The sequence below is a fragment of the Coregonus clupeaformis genome, chromosome 11 (genome assembly GCF_020615455.1).
Source record: "Coregonus clupeaformis isolate EN_2021a chromosome 11, ASM2061545v1, whole genome shotgun sequence".
NCBI classification, from domain to species: Eukaryota; Metazoa; Chordata; class Actinopteri; order Salmoniformes; family Salmonidae; genus Coregonus; species Coregonus clupeaformis.
The window spans coordinates 17,085,447-17,104,624 of NC_059202.1; the positions used below are offsets into that span (position 1 = coordinate 17,085,447).

Sequence of the window (19,178 nt, forward strand, 5' to 3'; positions counted from 1 at the left end):
AAATTGAAAGCGCTGCACCGTATTGTGATGTTGTATTGATAACGACCTATAGAACATTGGTGTCATTATGTCACAATGGGCCCCTTTAGAATGTTGAGGAAAATCCTTCAAAGTTGATGGAGGATGAAAACAAAAACAAAAAGCTTAATAGTTGAAAAAAGTATAAATGTTATCAAAAAGTTGTATAACAGCACACTATTCCAGACCGGTCTACACATTTTAAAGTTTCTATCTTAAACGGTGTAAGAGTAGTAGTGTTCTAAATAATGTATTTTACTAGGCAAGTCAGTTAAGAACAAATTGTTATTTACAATGACGTCCTACACCGGCCAAACCCAGACGACACTGGGCCAATTGTGCGCCGCCCTACGGGACTCCCAATCACGGCCGGTTGTGATACAGCCTGGAATCGAACCAGAGTGTCTGTAGTGATGCCCCAAGCAATGAGATGCAGTGCCTTAGACCACTGCGCCACTCGGGAGCCCAATAATAACTATAAGTTAGAAATAATTCTTAGAAGATTTAAAGTGGGACGTTTGCTATCGCAAGTCCCATTACGCAAGTCCCATTAATAAAAAGTCAGAAGTATGACAAAGATTTAGAGTGGGACGTTTGCTGTCGCAAGTCCCATTAAAAAGGTGGATACGGGAGAAAAAAGAGAGGAGGAAAGTCAAACCAAGCATTCAGAATAAATAATCGTATCATATTTTACATTTTAGTCATTTAGCAGACGCTCTTATCCAGAGCGACTTACAGTTAGTTAGTTAGTACATACATACATTTTATTTATTTTTCATACTGGCCCCCCGTGGGAATCAAACCCACAACCTTGGCGTTGCAAGCGCCATGCTCTACCAACTGACAATTTCATTCCACTCCTGTTCACATTGCAATCATAATTAGCAGAAGTACCTTTATTATCTTTATTCATTTAGTTAAATGTAGAGTTTAGGGATTGAGCCGAAGGCAACGTCAGAGCTGGGTCAGTCTTCAGGGACGAGTGGGGACAGGGGTCATGAGGGAGAGCTGCTTTATGCTTCTCAGTGCACATTCATTCAAAACTCATGAAGGGAATGCCCGGCACATGCACCTGGTTACAGTCGTCAGGCAGTTGGAGGTGGGTGTGATCTGGGGATGGGCAGATAGGGTCATGAAGGTAAAAAAACAGACAGCGATGGTTGTCAGGGTTCACAACATGGGCTCCCTGCAGAGCACAATCTCCAGCTCTGAGCGGTACAACTTGCCCCCGTCCGACAGGGCCATGATGCTCTTCTTGTAGCCAGTCAGGTTTTTGGTGTCCACCTCCTGAGAGAAGATTAGAGAAGACAAGACACCCTTATCCATACAGGTGCTTCTGTAATGATGCATTAGAATGAGAGATTCAACATTATGGGGAATTGAGAGTTAAACTCCAATTCTTCAATATTATCTCACCTTTTTGTTCTTTTCATAGAGGTCACGCAACAGAGCATCAAGCTCCTGCTCATCAATGTAGCCGTTTCCATCCTGGAAGAAAGAGGGGTAACGTATCATAAGCCTGCATTAGAACCTTTCTTAATTCCCTGCTTTCAATGGAAGTTTTAAAAAGTACACGTCCCTTGACATGTCACTCATGAATCCAAAATATGTACTGTATATGGCTGCTCGAGAGCAATAACTTGAAATGTGGAGAGGAAGGGCCATGGTACTGAAGATACAGTGGTGGGGTGTTTCTTTGGGAAGGCGGAGGAAACAGGCTTGCTGTCAAAAATGTTGTCTTTTTCAAAGCTCTGCACATTTACATTTTGGCACTGTAGCCATGTTAGTGTTCAGTTGACCTGGTGTGCTTCTTTTTACCAATAATTCCATAGCAGTGACAGCAGCTGCTAGTGATTCAGCTGCAGGGGGAGGTTGAAACAAACGCTGAAATAATTATGCACATAAATGTTTAACACATATCATGTGTACACAGACACTGTTTCATTTATAATTGAGTGTCTGCCCCAGTCCTCTCAGCAAGCCTCTAGTCCAGACATAGGCATGCAAATATTTGTTAAACTTAAGACACAGGCTCTAACCTCTCACTCAGCGAGTCTGTGAGCTATTTGAAGCCCTCCGGATGTAATAGTTGTCTTAGGGATTGTTAGTTACAATATTGTGAAAATGTTGTACATCAAATGTAACCCTCAATAGAGAATAATGCATTCTCTTGTTGGAAAATGTAGCAACATACTGTAATTCAATAGAGAATAATGTATATGTAATTAAATATGTGTCACTATACAAAGCAATGACGACAAGAAATTGGTAGAGATACAGTGCAGGTTTTGAATAATGCCAAATCAAATAGTCCATATATCTCAATCAATTCATCCTTCTAGGGGTATCAACAACACACAAGTAATATGAGTTGGCGGTTTACTCGTTTGAAGTCAGCTCTCTATTGACTACATGCCAAGCCAGATGTAATGCTATTATTCCAAGACATTACTACATTCCACAACAGAAGTTTGTTCCTGAAATCTGACATCCCCAGCCACAAATGGCAAACATGTTCAACCAACACTCAAACATGAACAGCAGGTGTACCAATCAAGCTTATTTGTTTTCACAACAGAGAGGGAAATCAGTCATAACAAACAACTCAGTCATCCACCAAGCCTGATTGAAGGTTAAATACCTCTATAGCAAACTGTATCCTTTTAGAATATCCAATCACATATCAAAATGTACCTTGTCGTAGAATGTGAAGATAGCGTTGAACTGCTCAGAGGTCAGCTTGATACCCTGTAAAACACATTTTGAAATAAAAACATATTGTAACAGAGCAGGATCATGTTACTGAGTTAGATAGCAAATTAATGATTGTGTTCTGAAATATCTAATTATCATGTTGCTGGTATGTTATTAGCCCAAATTACTGTGAAAATGAAATTTGTTTGGAGGGATTATCAGTTCCTCTTGCACCCTCCTCACCTGGAATTTCAGTAAGAAATTTTCCTGAACTGGGAGAAGCCTTAAAAGAGAAGAACAGAGAACATAACATTATTTCCATGAAAAAACTTGTTAGGAGTGTTGGATGCTGAAGGCACACATGAAATATAAACATTTCTTCTCAGTTGCTGACAGTCACCTCGCCATTTCGGACAGGCCCAGCTTCCCATCTCCGTTTAGATCAAACATCTTGAGCTACAGAAAGCGAGAGAGAGAGAGAGAGAGAGAGAGAGAGAGAGAGAGAGAGAGAGAGAGAGAGAGAGAGAGAGAGAGAGAGAGAGAGAGAGAGAGAGAGAGAGAGAGAGAGAGAGAGAGAGAGAGAGAGAGAGAGAGAGAGAGAGAGAGAGAGAGAGAGAGAGAGAGAGAGAGAGAGAGAGAGAGAGAGAGAGAGAGAGAGAGAGAGAGACATTAAAGCAAGGGGCCTTCACCAGTTGTGACAGCAAGTTTGGCTCATCACACATGTATTATTTTTATTTACCATGCAACACTGTCAGTCTGTTGTACATAAAAGTTGCTAGTCAACTCTAAGACTGAACAATAAAGATGGGTTCTCTCCCCAGAGTAATTCAGGTCAAGCTTTAGGCCTTGAGGTTGAAACAGATGTTTTCACATCTGCTGTAGGAACACACAACCCATAGGACATTGTGAGTCCCACTCCCAACCACTCAACCACATGGCAGCCACCAGCATGACAGGACAAAAGATACATACAGTACACTCTTAGAAAAAAGGGTTCCAAAAGGGTTCTGCAGCTGTCCCCATAGGAGAACCCTTTTTGGTTCCTGGTAGAACCCTTTTTGGCTCCACATAGAACCCTTTTGGGTTCCACGTAGAACCCTTTTGGGTTGCATGTAGAACCCTCTGTGGTGCAGGATGTTGGTTACTTCTCAGATAAGTATGTGAGGAAGGGTTTGGGCACAATACAGGAAGGGATTAATTTAGACTGAAAAGACTCACTATTGTCTGTGTGTACTCGTGAAGCTTCTGGTCATCGTAGTGTCTGTTAGCTTTCTTCAGCAGGTCTGAGAGGAATCCCTGTGGAGTGGAGAAATGTGAATAAACTATAATCGACTAATAGGTCAAAAACAATCGTATGACCTTAGCGAGCCTGGCTTGTCTATACTTTAGCCCAGAGGCCCCAGTTATTGCTTTCCGTCAGTCATGTAAGTATTGGCTTACATAGAGTTGGAAGTATCACATACATTCTCAGATCCTTTATTGACAGAAAGGGTCATTCTATCTATCACTACCAGCTTGTGTTACAGTAAGACCCTGCAGATAAGAGCAGAAAATGCTTTAGAAATGAATTAGAGTTTCAGACAATAGCATAATGGGTGGTATTACAAGTCATGATTTGTATAGTGTCCTCGTCTGACAGCCGTTAAGAGAGGAATTTGCATTGTCCCCATTTGCCTCACTGCATCAACACAACAACTATGGCCTCCCGAGTGGCGCAGCGGTCTAAGGCACTGCATCTCCCTACAGACCCCGGTTCGATCCCAGGCTGTGTCGCAGCCGGCCGCAACCGGGAGACCAATGAGGCGGCGCACAATTGGCCCAGCGTCATCCGGGTTAGGGGAGGGTTTGGCCAGCTGGGATGTCCTTTTCCCATTGAATACATTTCAACTCTGTATCATACATGGTACAGGTGTCTTCTTTTTTTTAAGCCCATAACCATGTGTGTGAGGTGTATATTTTGGTTTCAAAGTAGATGTGTTTAAGAAACACTCTGTGACCCTGATATAGCCCACTGCAGTAAAACGTTAACAAGTGAGAAACCATACCTTCAGTTCATTAGCTTCAATGTACCCACTGCGATCTGTATCGTATCGTCGCCATGCCTATATATGCAAATACAAAGTCACACTCATTAGAAAAAGAAACAAAAATTACACACAGCCAATCACTTGCTGCCACAATAGTACCAATCACTTTTTAAAAGAGCCACCTCATTCCTCCACTCACACTGGATTGTATTAATTGGATTGCATGTGACATGCATTAATTACTCTCTGGAGGGACAGAGATCATTTTTAAAAGAAGAGGAAGAGCACAAAAAAACAATTTCCAATTTATGTGGCTGGTAATTGTTAGCTTTTTCTTCCTGTAATCACACTAGGGTTTTCATTATACTTTCCAGATTTTCAATTCCGTTCTCCCACACATTGTGAGAGGGCAAGGAGGTAGAAATGTATTTTAATTAATGTTTTAATCTAGCAGCTGTCCCTGTTTCCAGAAAGGGCTCTTATCAAAGATATATGCCCTCCCTCTCCAGGTCTGTGGAGAATTACAGAAGCACATCTATAATATATGACTCTGAAAATAGAAGTTTGTACTTCCTCATTCAATCCTTTTAAAAGCCTTCCTACCACACCTGGTGATTAAAAATATTCATTTTCTCTTTCTCATTTCATTTTTCCTGCCCTTGACATAATAGGTGTGCATTGGGTGACTGGATGGTCCCTCCTGTTATTACTGATAATCAAACTCTCTCCATTCACACTGTATGAGGACTAATCTGACAGAGCTGTCAAGTGTCTCTGAAATTTTGTCTGCTCTATGAGTGAGTGATTGTGGCTTTCCCCTTGGCAGAGGACACATATGACAGAGAAAAATAACCTTAGAGTATGATACGTTTTTGCAGTGCAATTGCAGTGCAATTCAGTAATATGATTTGGGCCAGGCAAGGAATCCAACATTTGGATTGTTATTGGTTCTAATTGCTGTGTCTAATTGTTGTTTTTCATTCTGCCTTATTACAGTAGCTCTGTCTTTCCAATCCCACCAACACACATAAACAGCCTGTACCAGTCTTCACATTCTTAATACTCAAACCATCTATTTTCACCACTTACCGCCATGAATTCAGAACTGGATCCCACAAACTCTCTGAAGCAAAGCAGGAAGTTTTCCTCTGTGGGCAAAATCTGAGCCAGCTGGAGAAAGAAAGAAAGAAAGAAAGATTCATGAGGGGGAAAAAAATTGAAAACTTTTGTTTCTCTGTGTTTGATAGTGTGAAAAATACTGTGTTAGATGATAGAATCTTATCTTTTAGACAAAGATTACTTGAATGAAGCATTGATCATTGAGTCATCAACAGTTTCAGAACACATCTACCGTAATAGTGTCTGATTATTTCTGCATTGATATGCAAACTATCTGAGATCATTAGGAATATTCCTCACTAGTATATTCAAATCCTTAATCACCTGAAATAGGACATGGAAAAATGTCAGCTCACCTCTGACATCTCAATTCTCCCATCTGCGTTCTTGTCAAACTTTTGCATAAACTCCTTCATCTTCTCTTTGAAAGTGGAGTTTGATGGGTCCTATAACACATACACAAATACACGCAAATACAATTTGTCATGACATAAACATCAGTAAAGATCAGTTGTTTTTTAATGCAAACCATCCTCTCATGTTATAGGGCTGTGGTCACTCACATTGTTGTGACAGAGGTAGTTTTAGATGTTAGTGCTTGCTACACTGGGCAGACAAAGAGATTGTCTCTCTTAAACAGACAACCCTCTTCTCCCCAGCTAACATGATTACTGATGCTCTCTGATTCCTTTGTTGTACACACACGAGATGTGGTGACAGGAAAATGATTGTACTGACTCCTCCCAAGAAAAATTATATTTTCTATCTGTGGGAGAACTCTCTGGAGAACTTTGTTTTGATGTTGCTTGAATAATTAATTAGCACTTGGTTGGACAAATCAGTCACATTTTAATTACTGGTAGTAGTCCTAGACCAGGGTTTCCCAAACTCGGTCCTCTGGACCCCAAGGGGTGCACGTTTTGGTTTTTCCCCTAGCACTACACAGCTGATTCCAATAATCAACTAATCATCAAGCTTTGATTATTTGTAGTGCTAGACAAAAACCAAAACATGCACCCCTTGGGGTCCCGGGGACAAAGTTAGGGAAACTCTGTCCTAGACGGACTGGACAGCTTACAGACATCAGTTCATATCTCTAGGGCTTGTTACAGAACTCAATTAACCACCTACCAGAATAGACCACAACCTTGATTAGTGAGGAGATGCCAACATGTGACTGTTGGATTTAAAGAACAAACAAAATACTACCTTTACTATTGTCAGTAAAAGTTGGTGGTAGAATTCCTTTGTGCCATTGCTTGTTATCCTGGTACAGGAAACTCACATGACACTAATTACTATGTCAAATATGTTTTTGCATGAGGTTGTGGTCCTTTGGTTTCACCTAATAAAACCCCAAACATAGTTAACTTACTGTTGTAATTAAAGACCAGAGCCATGACACTTCCCTTCACTCAATTAAATCAAACCAGCATTACAGTATACAGTGGGGAAAAAAAGTATTTAGTCAGCCACCAATTGTGCAAGTTCTACCACTTAAAAAGATGAGAGAGGCCTGTAATTTTCATCATAGGTACACGTCAACTATGACAGACAAAATGAGGAAAAAAAATCCAGAAAATCACATTGTAGGATTTTTAATGAATTTATTTGCAAATTATGGTGGAAATTAAGTATTTGGTCAATAACAAAAGTTTCTCAATACTTTGTTATATACCCTTTGTTGGCAATGACACAGGTCAAACATTTTCTGTAAGTGTTCACAAGGTTTTCACACACTGTTGCTGGTATTTTGGCCCATTCCTCCATGCAGATCTCCTCTAGAGCAGTGATGTTTTGGGGCTGTCGCTGGGCAACACAGACTTTCAACTCCCTCCAAAGATTTTCTATGGGGTTGAGATGTGGAGACTGGCTAGGCCACTCCAGGACCTTGAAATGCTTATTATGAAGCCACTCCTTCGTTGCCCGGGCGGTGTGTTTGGGATCATTGTCATGCTGAAAGACCCAGCCACGTTTCATCTTCAATGCCCTTGCTGATGGAAGGAGGTTTTCACTCAAAATCTCATGATACATGGCCCCATTCATTCTTTCCTTTACACGGATCAGTCGTCCTGGTCCCTTTGCAGAAAAACAGCCCCAAAGCATGATGTTTCCACCCCCATGCTTCACAGTAGGTATGGTGTTCTTTGGATGCAACTCAGCATTCTTTGTCCTCCAAACACGACGAGTTGAGTTTTTACCAAAAAGTTATATTTTGGTTTCATCTGACCATATGACATTCTCCCAATCCTCTTCTGGATCATCCAAATGCACTCTAGCAAACTTCAGACGGGCCTGGACATTTACTGGCTTAAGCAGGGGGACACATCTTGCACTGCATTATTTGAGTCCCTGGCGGCGTAGTGTGTTACTGATGGTAGGCTTTGTTACTTTGGTCCCAGCTCTCTGCAGGTCATTCACTAGGTCCCCCCGTGTGGTTCTGGGATTTTTGCTCACCGTTCTTGTGATCATTTTGACCCCACGGGGTGAGATCTTGCGTGGAGCCCCAGATCGAGGGAGATTATCAGTGGTCTTGTATGTCTTCCATTTCCTAATAATTGCTCCCACCGTTGATTTATTCAAACCAAGCTGCTTACCTATTGCAGATTCAGTCTTCCCAGCCTGGTGCAGGTCTACAATTTTGTTTCTGGTGTCCTTTGACAGCTCTTTGGTCTTGGCTATAGTGGAGTTTGGAGTGTGACTGTTTGAGGTTGTGGACAGGTGTCTTTTATACTGATAACAAGTTCAAACAGGTGCCATTAATACAGGTAACGAGTGGAGGACAGAGGAGCCTCTTAAAGAAGAAGTTACAGGTCTGTGAGAGCCAGAAATCTTGCTTGTTTGTAGGTGACCAAATACTTATTTTCCACCATAATTTGCAAATAAATTCATTAAAAATCCTACAATGTGATTTTCTGGATTTTTTTTCCTCAATTTGTCTGTCATAGTTGACGTGTACCTATGATGAAAATTACAGGCCTCTCTCATCTTTTTAAGTGGGAGAACTTGCACAATTGGTGGCTGACTAAATACTTTTTTTCCCCACTGTATCTGCTGTAGCATACTGTATAATAGCCTTAGAGAAATGTTGTTACAAAATGGTTTTGGATGAAGTACTGTAAAAAAGAAAATCCACATAGACCCATCAGAGACAGAATAGGCCTAAGACATCCCATAATGGCAGTAGTTATGTAAACATAAATACTATATGAACATTGCTATGACATGTTTGATTGAATTGAGCCTTTAGTCAAGGCCCAGGGATCATTCCCTTACCACTGCAGCCCCTTTCCGTGAAATCTCCAACTCCCTGAAGAAGTGTTCCAGTTCCTTGCCCTCTATGTAGCCATTGCCTGCAACAGAAAAAAACTGTGATTTGACCAATCAGCCCAAGACTGTATCTAACATCCAGGTAGACTGTGAAGCATCAAATATCACCATGTTATATACAGTATAGCACCACTGTGAAATGTGCATAAATGTGATTTGTGAGAAATGAGATTGTACATACTCTTACATTTGATAGCAAATTAGGCCAATACTTCCCTGTTTTACAGCAGTTTCTTCAAGTGTATCTTGCTTGCTGGCTGATTGGATGGCTGGCTCAATGACTGCCATTATAACTTCATTAAATCCCTTGAAGGGGTCTCCCAGTCTTGAAATGCACCACTACTCTCTCTCTCTCTCTGCCTCTAAGTCTTTTAAGTCCAGTTATTTGAAAAGACAATGGAAAAACCTCTGCCTGGCATGACACTGTAAGAAATCGATACAGTAATCTCAACTTCAAACTTCAAATAAATGAGGGTTTCCCATCTGTGCCTAGTTGCACCATTGCCAGGACTATTTGGATGTCTATAAATAATGGTTAAGGAAATGATAGAGCTTTAAAAACAGCAACACTAGTGAGATGGTTATTATAGTGGCTTTTGACAAATACCAACTATGCCTTTCCTATCAGCGTCACGATTTAAATGTCTTACAAATGCCTGTGTATTAATTTGCCTGTGGATCCTAGTGACATTTGCAAGTGGCTGAGTACCGAAGTCTCTGGGAAAGCAGTCAGTATGATATTTACCAGAAGAACAAGTATATGTCATTACAAAGGACATTTGTATTTTGTGACGGCCCTGAATTTGTCTGAAACGTCTCAGTGCTTCTCCTCCCGATGGGATTACACAGAAAACATGACTTACTCCATATAGAACGGATTTAATCCTACCAATATCATCATGAATATGAACTTTATATAGCTGTGTTAGTAAATAACTTAGGCACCAACAAGCTGGAGGTGAGCATGTATATTGCAGAGAATGCTGTGTATGGTAATGTGACATATACAGTACACTAGCCCAGAGTATGTAATGCAATGTCCCATTATTTTTCAATGATCCCATTTACTTTTGGGGTCTATTTCATTGGAGAATTTCCATCCACAATGAATGAATCCTGAATGTTTATCTAAACAATTGTGGCAATAGAATGTGGCCAACTGTATTGGTTTAGGTCCCCATTTTGTGGTCACAGACATGTCCAACATTATCTGATATTAGCTTCCTATTTATTCTTAAAAGTAAAGGTATCCCTTAGAATGTAACAACTTAATAGTAGCACTTTACTGTCATGCAATCAGAATGCATTATTCGACTTGTTTTAGTTTGACCCCTATGTCTTATCATCTCATTATGATCTTATCCTATCATCAGCCATTTTTAGTAGTTTTTTGACATATAGAATTATATGCTATGAGTTTACAAGGACTAGGCTAATATCAATAACAAATGCTGAGAAACATTGGGAATCATTATGGTGTTATGTGTTTCAAGTGCCAATAAATTTGATGAACTGTTCAAAAATACCAGCTGATTATCTAATCCCCACAAGACCGGTGGATTCCGATTTAGAAGCCATGCAAGAGCTACAAGATAATACATTATAAGGGGACTACACTATCATGCCAAGTCTTACAATTATAACTGCATCATAATGCACATCTGAAATGTCAATATCAGACACACATTCGTCAGGTATATACAGTAACTCTGTGTGTTCTCTATAGCAAAAATATTCATTAACATTTTTGTGCGCCTAATCATTTCAGCACCATGGACAACAGCAAAGTCGGTATCCCAAGATCTGATTCTCTGACCTAGCCTGTTAGGCCTATTTGCACGAGAGCAGAAATGCACTGAGTAGGCCTACTCTATCCGTATGTCATGTTGTCTTTGCAGCAAATGCTCAAGCCAGAGAGACAGTGCAGTATATGCCCTATAGGGTGGACCCACAGCACCAATCCCTGTTTGCGCTCAGAGAACATAAACACCCAGAGGGAACTTATAGTGATCCAAGAGACTCCTCGCGTTTTGAGGATTCTCATTCCGCTTCAACAACTGGTCGGGACAGAATGTGCAGTTAACACTATTAATTGGGGAGGATGCCCAGATGATTTTCAGAGGATGCGAGGGGTAATGCGTGTGGAGGGGCGTGGGCTCGTGCGCTTGAAATGAGCTGAGAACTTCCATATAATACTGGAAGTATACAGTAGCCTGTCTCCGTTTAGTTAGGATTTCATCTGTATCGTGAATTACACTAATATAATACTATTGGATCAAACTTTTATTTATGGCGAAAATGTCTGTAAACAGTAGGAATTCGATTGACAAACTTCCTCCTCTTTTCAAACATTTAGTTACATTTCAAACGCAACTTTCTAAAGCAGGATTCCAACCATCAATTATGATGCCTATGGAAACTCTGAGTCTGTCCTGGGTCCTGACAACATCATCCAGATGTTTTTATTTTGTTTAATCCTTTATTTATTTATTTTAGTCATTTAGCAGACGCTCTTATCCAGAGCGACTTACAGTTAGTGAGGGCATACATTTTATTTCTTTTTTTCATACTGGCCTCCCGTGGGAATCGAACCCACAACCCTGGCGTTGCAAGCGCCATGCTCTACCAACTGAGCTACACGGGACCTTCATAAGTCAATACAGTTGAATAATATGATTACTTTATTTAAGTATTCAGTTAAGTTAGTGTAGCCTAATTATTTATATGGCCTATACAAAAATGGAACTTATTGTGTGGTTAGGCTACACACGTTTTATATGGACGACGGAGTGTGGCACACGCCCATCCATCCTTTAGCGCACGGAGGTATGGCCTAGCCGTCAGATGCGTAATGATCGACCAAACAGACTGATTTACATTGTAATACTGATGTATTACATTTATCTGATTGGATTCCATGATCAATTAATACACAGTAACCTATTCTAACCTTTATAAGGATATAATATAGTGCCCACAATTAATAACCGTTGAAGAGGGTTTTTTAAAATTATTTAAAAAAAATATATATATATCTCATCAGTAACACCAGGAGTTTTCCAGCTGCTTTTCTAACTGCCAAGAAAGTCAATGCAGTAGAATGCTTATGGACAGCATTTTTTGTGAAGCACTACTTGTCTTTTCCACACAAAATGAAAAAAATAAAATCTACATTCAAAACATCCAGCAGTTTATACCGTACGATTTTTCCTCATGGCCAAAAGTTATTTTCAGTTATGATATACAACACTTTTTAGACAACGCTATCCCAATATCCAAGCTGCATCTTTGAAAATAACAACAACCGAAAAGCCTTGATAAGCGTATGATATTTTTTTAAACTTGGAAAACAAAAGATGTGATGGACTATATATAGCCTATGTAACCTACTCAATTCGACATGTTAGCTTACATTTTCATCTGCATTTGAAACAATACCTAGTTAAGAAAAGTGGTGGGTAAAATTCAAGTAGGTTCAAGTACTGACCGTCGGTATCGAAATGGTTCCAGATGTCGACAAACTGGGTGGCGCTCAATTCCGCCAGATGAAGTTGAGGAGGCTGCTGTGGTTTGTTTGCCATCTTCTCAACGACTTTTCCTCCTTTGCGCTAGAATATCCCGTGCAAACCTTTTTTCTGTAGGTCCACAATCCACACTGTAACCCCCCAGCGCGCTGCATGAGCTTTTAAACCAAAGCAGAGACTGCAGTTCCCATGTAGCCATGCGGGTGGCGCAGTGACACCAAGATCAACGCCCCCACACCTCCATTCGTCTCTGTTCCGCTGCTTCTTCGAGGAAACGCGCATGGTACAAGGACTCACTGTTTCATGCGGAGAGGGATCTTCAATGGTCCGAATGCATCCAAAGAACTTCAATGGACTGAACCTTTTGTTCGCTGTTCAGGTTTTGAACTCTGCCATCTAGAACCAGATCTCTAGGCTATTTGGCTTAAATTATGTAAATCGAAATGAGATATCTATGCAGGAATTGTTTTGCTCCATGGGCAGAAAATTGCATCAAATTCCCTCAATGTATAATTTCCTTCCTTTATTTTCATTGTCAATTTGCATGCATGTAGAAGATGGGGAGGGACTGGCATTGAATATAGTATTAATCCTTACTGTGTGTTTAATTGTTTTCAATGGACACATCTGTGTTTACAATCACAGTAGGAGAAACTGGTCCCAAGGAATTTCCCTAAGGCTTGGGTATTATCCTCAGTCAGGAGAACCAGAGCCCAGGGAGGGGCCATGTCTGTGTAGTAGGACTGAGGACGCATAGTAGTAATTATGGTTGTCCTACTTCTGCTGTACAGCCACTGCACTGCATGAAGCTGTTGCATGCACAACTCACTCAGCTTTAATGCCAATTACTAGGGCTTCAGTGAAATGATTAAACCAAGGCCAGATTAATTAGAAATCCACACTCTAATCACATTTCATACAGCCCTGGAGGATTCAGTGATTAGGCTAAATTTATTTGAGGACCAGAGCATCCAACAAACATATTCCTTTACAATTATGAAAACGCATTTTCCATGCAAATTTTTAACATACTTGTTATGAGTGGTCATGACAAGGGTAATGATATATCTGGTTTAGGCGACAGCTAGTCTTGCTGGGGTCTGACACATATCAAAAGAGACATTACAGACAAAAATACTTTACAATTTACATACATTTATTACAATTTACATACATTTAAACTCCTGCAGATGGTGTTTCAATGGTCAAGAATGTAACAATGATCAATGCCTTACCTGTAGGGAGCTCAGAAATGAGTGCACACCTTGGTGTAAAAAAAATTAAAAATCAACCTCTGAAACATCAGTGTAATGTATCATATTTCGCATGTAACACCCACCAACCAGGATGGCTCATGAGAACATGTTTAGTGCAACAGACATCATTAAAATGTCACAAAGGCTCAATAACCCATAACTTTTTATGGAAAGTCAGCTAACATAATCTAAAATTAGTGGTTAGCTAATATGATCTGCAACTGACAGTCAGCCAATACCATCTGAACAGTCATCATCTGAATCTTGGCACAGGCCCATCCTCCATCAGATCCGGTGCTGACAGGCCGGTTTGGGAATATTGAAAGTCTTTATTCAGCAGCGATGTCTCCGTTTATTTCCTCTGCAGGTCTTTTCACCATGCAATAGTCTCTCTTCACGTTTATTGGCAAGACAGAGACAGATAGATCATCATTCTGAGATGAGAGCTGTCACCATGCATAGATGATTAAAGCGTTGACCTTAAGACAATAGCACTGGCGTTCTTTTCCTTCACCCTTCTCAATTTTTTTTGTTATCACTCTTGTTTTCTCTACTCAAGAAAGGTTTTGTCCCGTTCATGAATATAGATTGATTGATGCACAAACAGGGAATAGCAATTGTTCATATAAATATTAAAACCGTCTCTGACTGAATGTTGTTTTCAATTGTGGTTCCCATCTCTGCTGCTCATGTATCTCTTTTCTTTCTTTCTTCCTCTACTAATTTGCGATTTTAACGAGCAAATAAACACTTAAACAAACTTTCAAAAGAGTGTGTGTTGTTCCACGGTGCACTGTTGTGTGTAGGCGGGAATCTCCCCAAATACTTTGAAATCCCTCTCTTATTATTATACTGTCTAGTTTACAGGCTTTCTCCCTCTGGTAGCTTAGAAGATTTGAGGCAAGAGAGTGGGGGGGAAAAGGCTCTCCATCAACAGTGGGATTGCTATTAGCTGATTACACCAAAATGTGTGTGTGTGTGTGTGTGTGTTGTTAAGAGATATCTGTTTAGGAGAGACAGGGAGAGCGTGCCTCTTGATCTAAAAATGGACACCGTTTTCTTTTGCTTGGTGTGTGTTTATATAGAATAGAAAGACCATATTGTCCAAACTAGTATCACATTCATCAATCATTATCGCATTTTCTTGTGAGTGATTTACAAGTTTAGTGACTCATATGGGTTTACTGTTAACTGAAATCTGTCATCCACATAGAGACCTTGGAAAGAAGAGTGTCCCTGAAATAGGAAATATGGGGCCTGAGAGAACATACACGCAGTGACAATAATGCATAGTGAGCTAAAATGGAAATTGGGATCTTTAGGATGATTTAGCAGTTGGTGTTTGAGAGATCGGGGGGAAAAACTGCAAAAAGGGAAGGAAAATGTGTCTGGAAAAGAGAAAAGAGGGAAAAGACAAGAGGAAACGCAAAAACAATCTCTGACATCTGACCCAAGATGGAGGAAAGTGTACAATGTATGATTACCACAATGTATCTAGCTTACTCCCTGAGACATCATGACATCATGCAATAAACTATGAGATTGCCCCCAACAATGTGCAGCCCTAACTGCACACACCACGTGTCTTAGCTCTGCATTAGTTACATGTCTGCAAGTGGCTAACTGCAATACTGTGATGTAGCACTATCGCTCTTAGCAATGCCAATGTTGCCTTCACTGTTATAACACAGGACTGTTTCAGACAAATGTGGTTTTTAATCTGACCTTTGTGTGGTGATCAAATAGATTTGGATCATAGGAATTCAGTAATGCTTATGCAGGGTTCTCCCCAAAGAATGTGAGAGGCGCTGCAGACTGGCTGCACCACTATGCACCATTATGCAAAAAATGAGGCCAGTAGCATATCACCCTGCATCCCACTGCTGGCTTGCCTCTGAAGATAAGCAGGGATGGTCCTGGTCAGTCCCTGGATGGGAGACCAGATGCTGCTGGAAGTGGTGATGGAGGGTCAGTAAGAGGCACTCTTTCCTCTGGTCTAAAAAAATATCCCAGGGCAGTGATTGGGGACATTGCCCTGTGTAGGGTGCTGTCTTTTGGATGGTATGTTAAATGGGTGTCCTGACATTCTGTGGTCCCGAAAGATCCCATATAACTTATTTTAAGAGTAGGGGTGTTAACCCTGTTGTCCAGGCTAAATTCCCAATCTGGCCCTCATACCATCATGGCCACCTAATCATCCCCAGCTTCCAATCGGCTCATTCCTCTCCCCTGTAACTGTTCCCCAGGTCGATGCTGTAAATAAAAATGTGTTCTCAGTCATCTTACCTGGTAAAATATAATATTAAAGTACATTTTTTCTTTATTTGTTATCATATACAGTAAGGCCATTTTTTTGTCTAGATTGCTGGAAATGGCAGTTACAGTTGTTAGAAGATGCCAAAACCATGTTATGTTGCCTCCATTTCAGACAAGATGAAAATCATGGGTTGCTGGCTAATGTCAGCTCAACTGATCTTCTAGCATGTAGAGACAAATGCCTACTTTGTGGATCGAAACCAATCACATAATGAGAAAACAAAAACAAAGTAGTGCCACTCAAAAACACACACACACACACACACACATGCATGTTTTTTTAATCAATGGATTTGGAGTGACTATAACCGTTTTCTCTCTCCTACTGCTTACACATGGCATCCTCTGATTCATTCATATTTCAGCACTCATTACAAGGGTGAGCATTGTGTCACCATCTTATGAATGTTTTACTGGTGCACTTGACGTTAGTAGAGTTAGTATTATATTTGTAACATTGATTAACATTATGTACATGATGGGTATCTCAACATCATATTGTACTCTCAACAATCATTCATATACTGTAGGTGTAGTAATTAACAACATGCATCAGTATAATCCTCAAATGTCATGTCACTTTTTTTCCTGCTTCACTTGTGTTTGACCTGAGCATCTGCTGTAGGAACACACAACCCATAGGACATTGTGAGTCCCACTCCCAACCACTCAACCACATGGCAGCCACCAGCATGACAGGACAAAAGATACATACAGTACACTCTTAGAAAAAAGGGTTCCAAAAGGGTTCTGCAGCTGTCCCCATAGGAGAACCCTTTTTGGTTCCAGGTAGAACCCTTTTTGGTTCCAGGTAGAACTATTTTGGGTTCCATGTAGATCCCTCTGTGGAAAGGGTTCTACCTGGAACCAAAAAGGGTTCTTCAAAGGGTTCTCCTATGGGGACAGCCGAATAACCCTTTTTTGTTCTAGATAGCACATTTTTTTCTAAGAGTGTACTGTATAGCCTCTGCATTTGACCATTCTACAATATGGATAACACTGAGCTGTTGTTATTGGGATTGTTGCAGTGATGATGGGATGGGACAAATGTGGTCTCTGTATGACACATAATATTGTTCTTAAACCATTTGAAAAAAGGGTTATTTCTGCACTGTCTTGGTCTTCATTTTGTTGCATATTTGCAATGGTATGCCATAGATAGAAACACCTTTGGAGATATTTCTCTATTTCTGGTGGCAGGCTGCGAGGCTCCACTTCTACAGTGTGTTGGCAGAACTGTTGAATTATGTAATGGATTGGGGATGGGAAAATCCCATTTTGGAGCATGTGTTTAGTGTATATGTTGTTGATGTGTCCATATCTAGGTATACAGTGCTGTGACCCAGGTCTTTCAAAATACTGATAGGGAGGGGGAGGTGGGATGTTGCGTGGGGGCGTATACCCCTTTTCTCTCGTTTCATCAGATTCCTTCTTTTTATTGATGATAATCATCTCACTTGCCCTTTTCAAACAAAGCATAACATAAATGTACTGCTCTACGAAACACGTTAAAAGACTGTTCTCTTCCCATATTGCTCAGGAGTCAATATGAACATAAACAAGAGGTAATAAACCATTCCATTCAAAGGATTTTCACTACCTGTAATCTCACACTAACATTGCTCCTGCACAAACACACTCACTCACGCAAGCACACACACACACACAACCTCCTACTCAAGGTTGTCACGGTTTCGGCCGAGGCTGCTCCTCCTCCTTGTTCGGGCAGGCTTCGGCGGTCGTCGTCTCCGGAGTACTAGCTGCCACCGTTCTATGTTTCGATGTTCGTTTGGTTTGGTCTGTTTGTACACCTGTTCTTTGTTAGTGTTGATTATGTGCCCTATAAGTTCTCTTAGGTTTTGTCATGTGTTGTGTGTAATTGTTTCGTGTCAGCTAGGCGTCAGTTTGTTCTCTCTCGTTCTGTTTCTGGTTTTGAGAGAGTGTCCGCACTGTGTGCGCAGTTTGGGTTACGCACTGTTCCCTGTGTGCGTATTGTTTCGCTTGCCCTCCGGCTGGGATTTTGCCGTGAGTCTTTTGTATTTGTTTGATCCTCACTAAAGACTGTTGAAGAGCCTCTGTAGTCCTGCGCTTGATTTCTGCACCACATCTACGCTCAGCCCTTGACAGAATTACACACCATTATGGAATCAGCAGGTGCCGCCTCATCTGTCGAGGCAATCGAGGAGCGCCTTCGCGAACAGGATCAAAAGATCAGCTGGATTGGGAACTCTCTCGAGGGGGTGGTGGAGACCCTCCGTAGATGGGAGATCGGCGGGGCTCCCACGCATCCACCCATCGCACCATCGCCATCAGCCAGTCCGCCTGTTCAACTTCCGGAACCCAGTGGGATTCGGCTCTCGCTCCCGAGGGCGTATGATGGCACCGCTGCCGGGTGTCAGGGTTTCCTTCTACAAGTCGAACTTTACCTAGCCACTGTACACCCGGTGCCCTCGGGATACTAGAGCGTTTCCGCCCTCATCTCCTGTCTCACCGGCAAGGCGTTGGAATGGGCCAACGCCGAATGGAGGAGGATAGACGCCGCTACTATCACATATGCAGAATTCTCCCGCCGCTTCCGGACTGTGTTCGACCATCCACCAGAGGGGAAAGCGGCGGGGAGCGTCTGTTCTACCTCCCGGCAGGGGATGAGGAGTGCCCAAGATTTTGCACTGGAGTTCCGGACTCTAGCGGCTGATGCAGGGTGGAATGAGCGGGCCCTCATAGACCACTTTCGCTGCAGCCTCAGGGAGGACGTCCGTAGAGAGTTGGCCTGCAGGGACACTACTCTCACCTTTGACCAAATGGTGGACATGGCAATTCGCCTAGACACCCTGCTGGCCACCCGCGGACGCCCTGGGGGGGTCGCCCATTCCACCCTCCAGCATCTCCGAGTC

General features: G+C 41.5%; 1 protein-coding gene across 1 annotated transcript; it reads right to left on the minus strand.

Moving 5' to 3' along the window:
- Positions 1-909: 909 nt before the first annotated feature.
- LOC121576636 (calretinin-like) lies at positions 910-12,860 on the minus strand. Its single transcript, XM_041889942.1, has 11 exons — positions 12,676-12,860; positions 9,135-9,211; positions 6,215-6,304; positions 5,829-5,909; positions 4,758-4,814; positions 3,931-4,008; positions 3,113-3,168; positions 2,956-2,995; positions 2,713-2,766; positions 1,435-1,506; positions 910-1,305 (listed from the first exon to the last, which is right to left on the minus strand). The coding sequence occupies exons 1-11, from the start codon at positions 12,767-12,769 to the stop codon at positions 1,189-1,191; spliced, it is 816 nt and encodes a 271-aa protein (XP_041745876.1). The 5' UTR covers positions 12,770-12,860; the 3' UTR covers positions 910-1,188.
- Between the last annotated feature and the right edge of the window lie 6,318 nt (positions 12,861-19,178).

Bases quoted from the DNA above. Each gene is read 5' to 3' on its own strand.
- LOC121576636 (XM_041889942.1), bottom strand. From the start codon at position 12,769: ATGGCAAACAAACCACAGCAGCCTCCTCAACTTCATCTGGCGGAATTG. The intron at 5,910-6,214 runs GTGAGCTGACAT...TTCTTTCTCCAG, and splicing joins GGAGAATTGAGATGTCAGAG to CTGGCTCAGATTTTGCCCAC. The intron at 3,169-3,930 runs GTGAGTCTTTTC...CGCTTTCTGTAG, and splicing joins ACGAGTACACACAGACAATA to CTCAAGATGTTTGATCTAAA.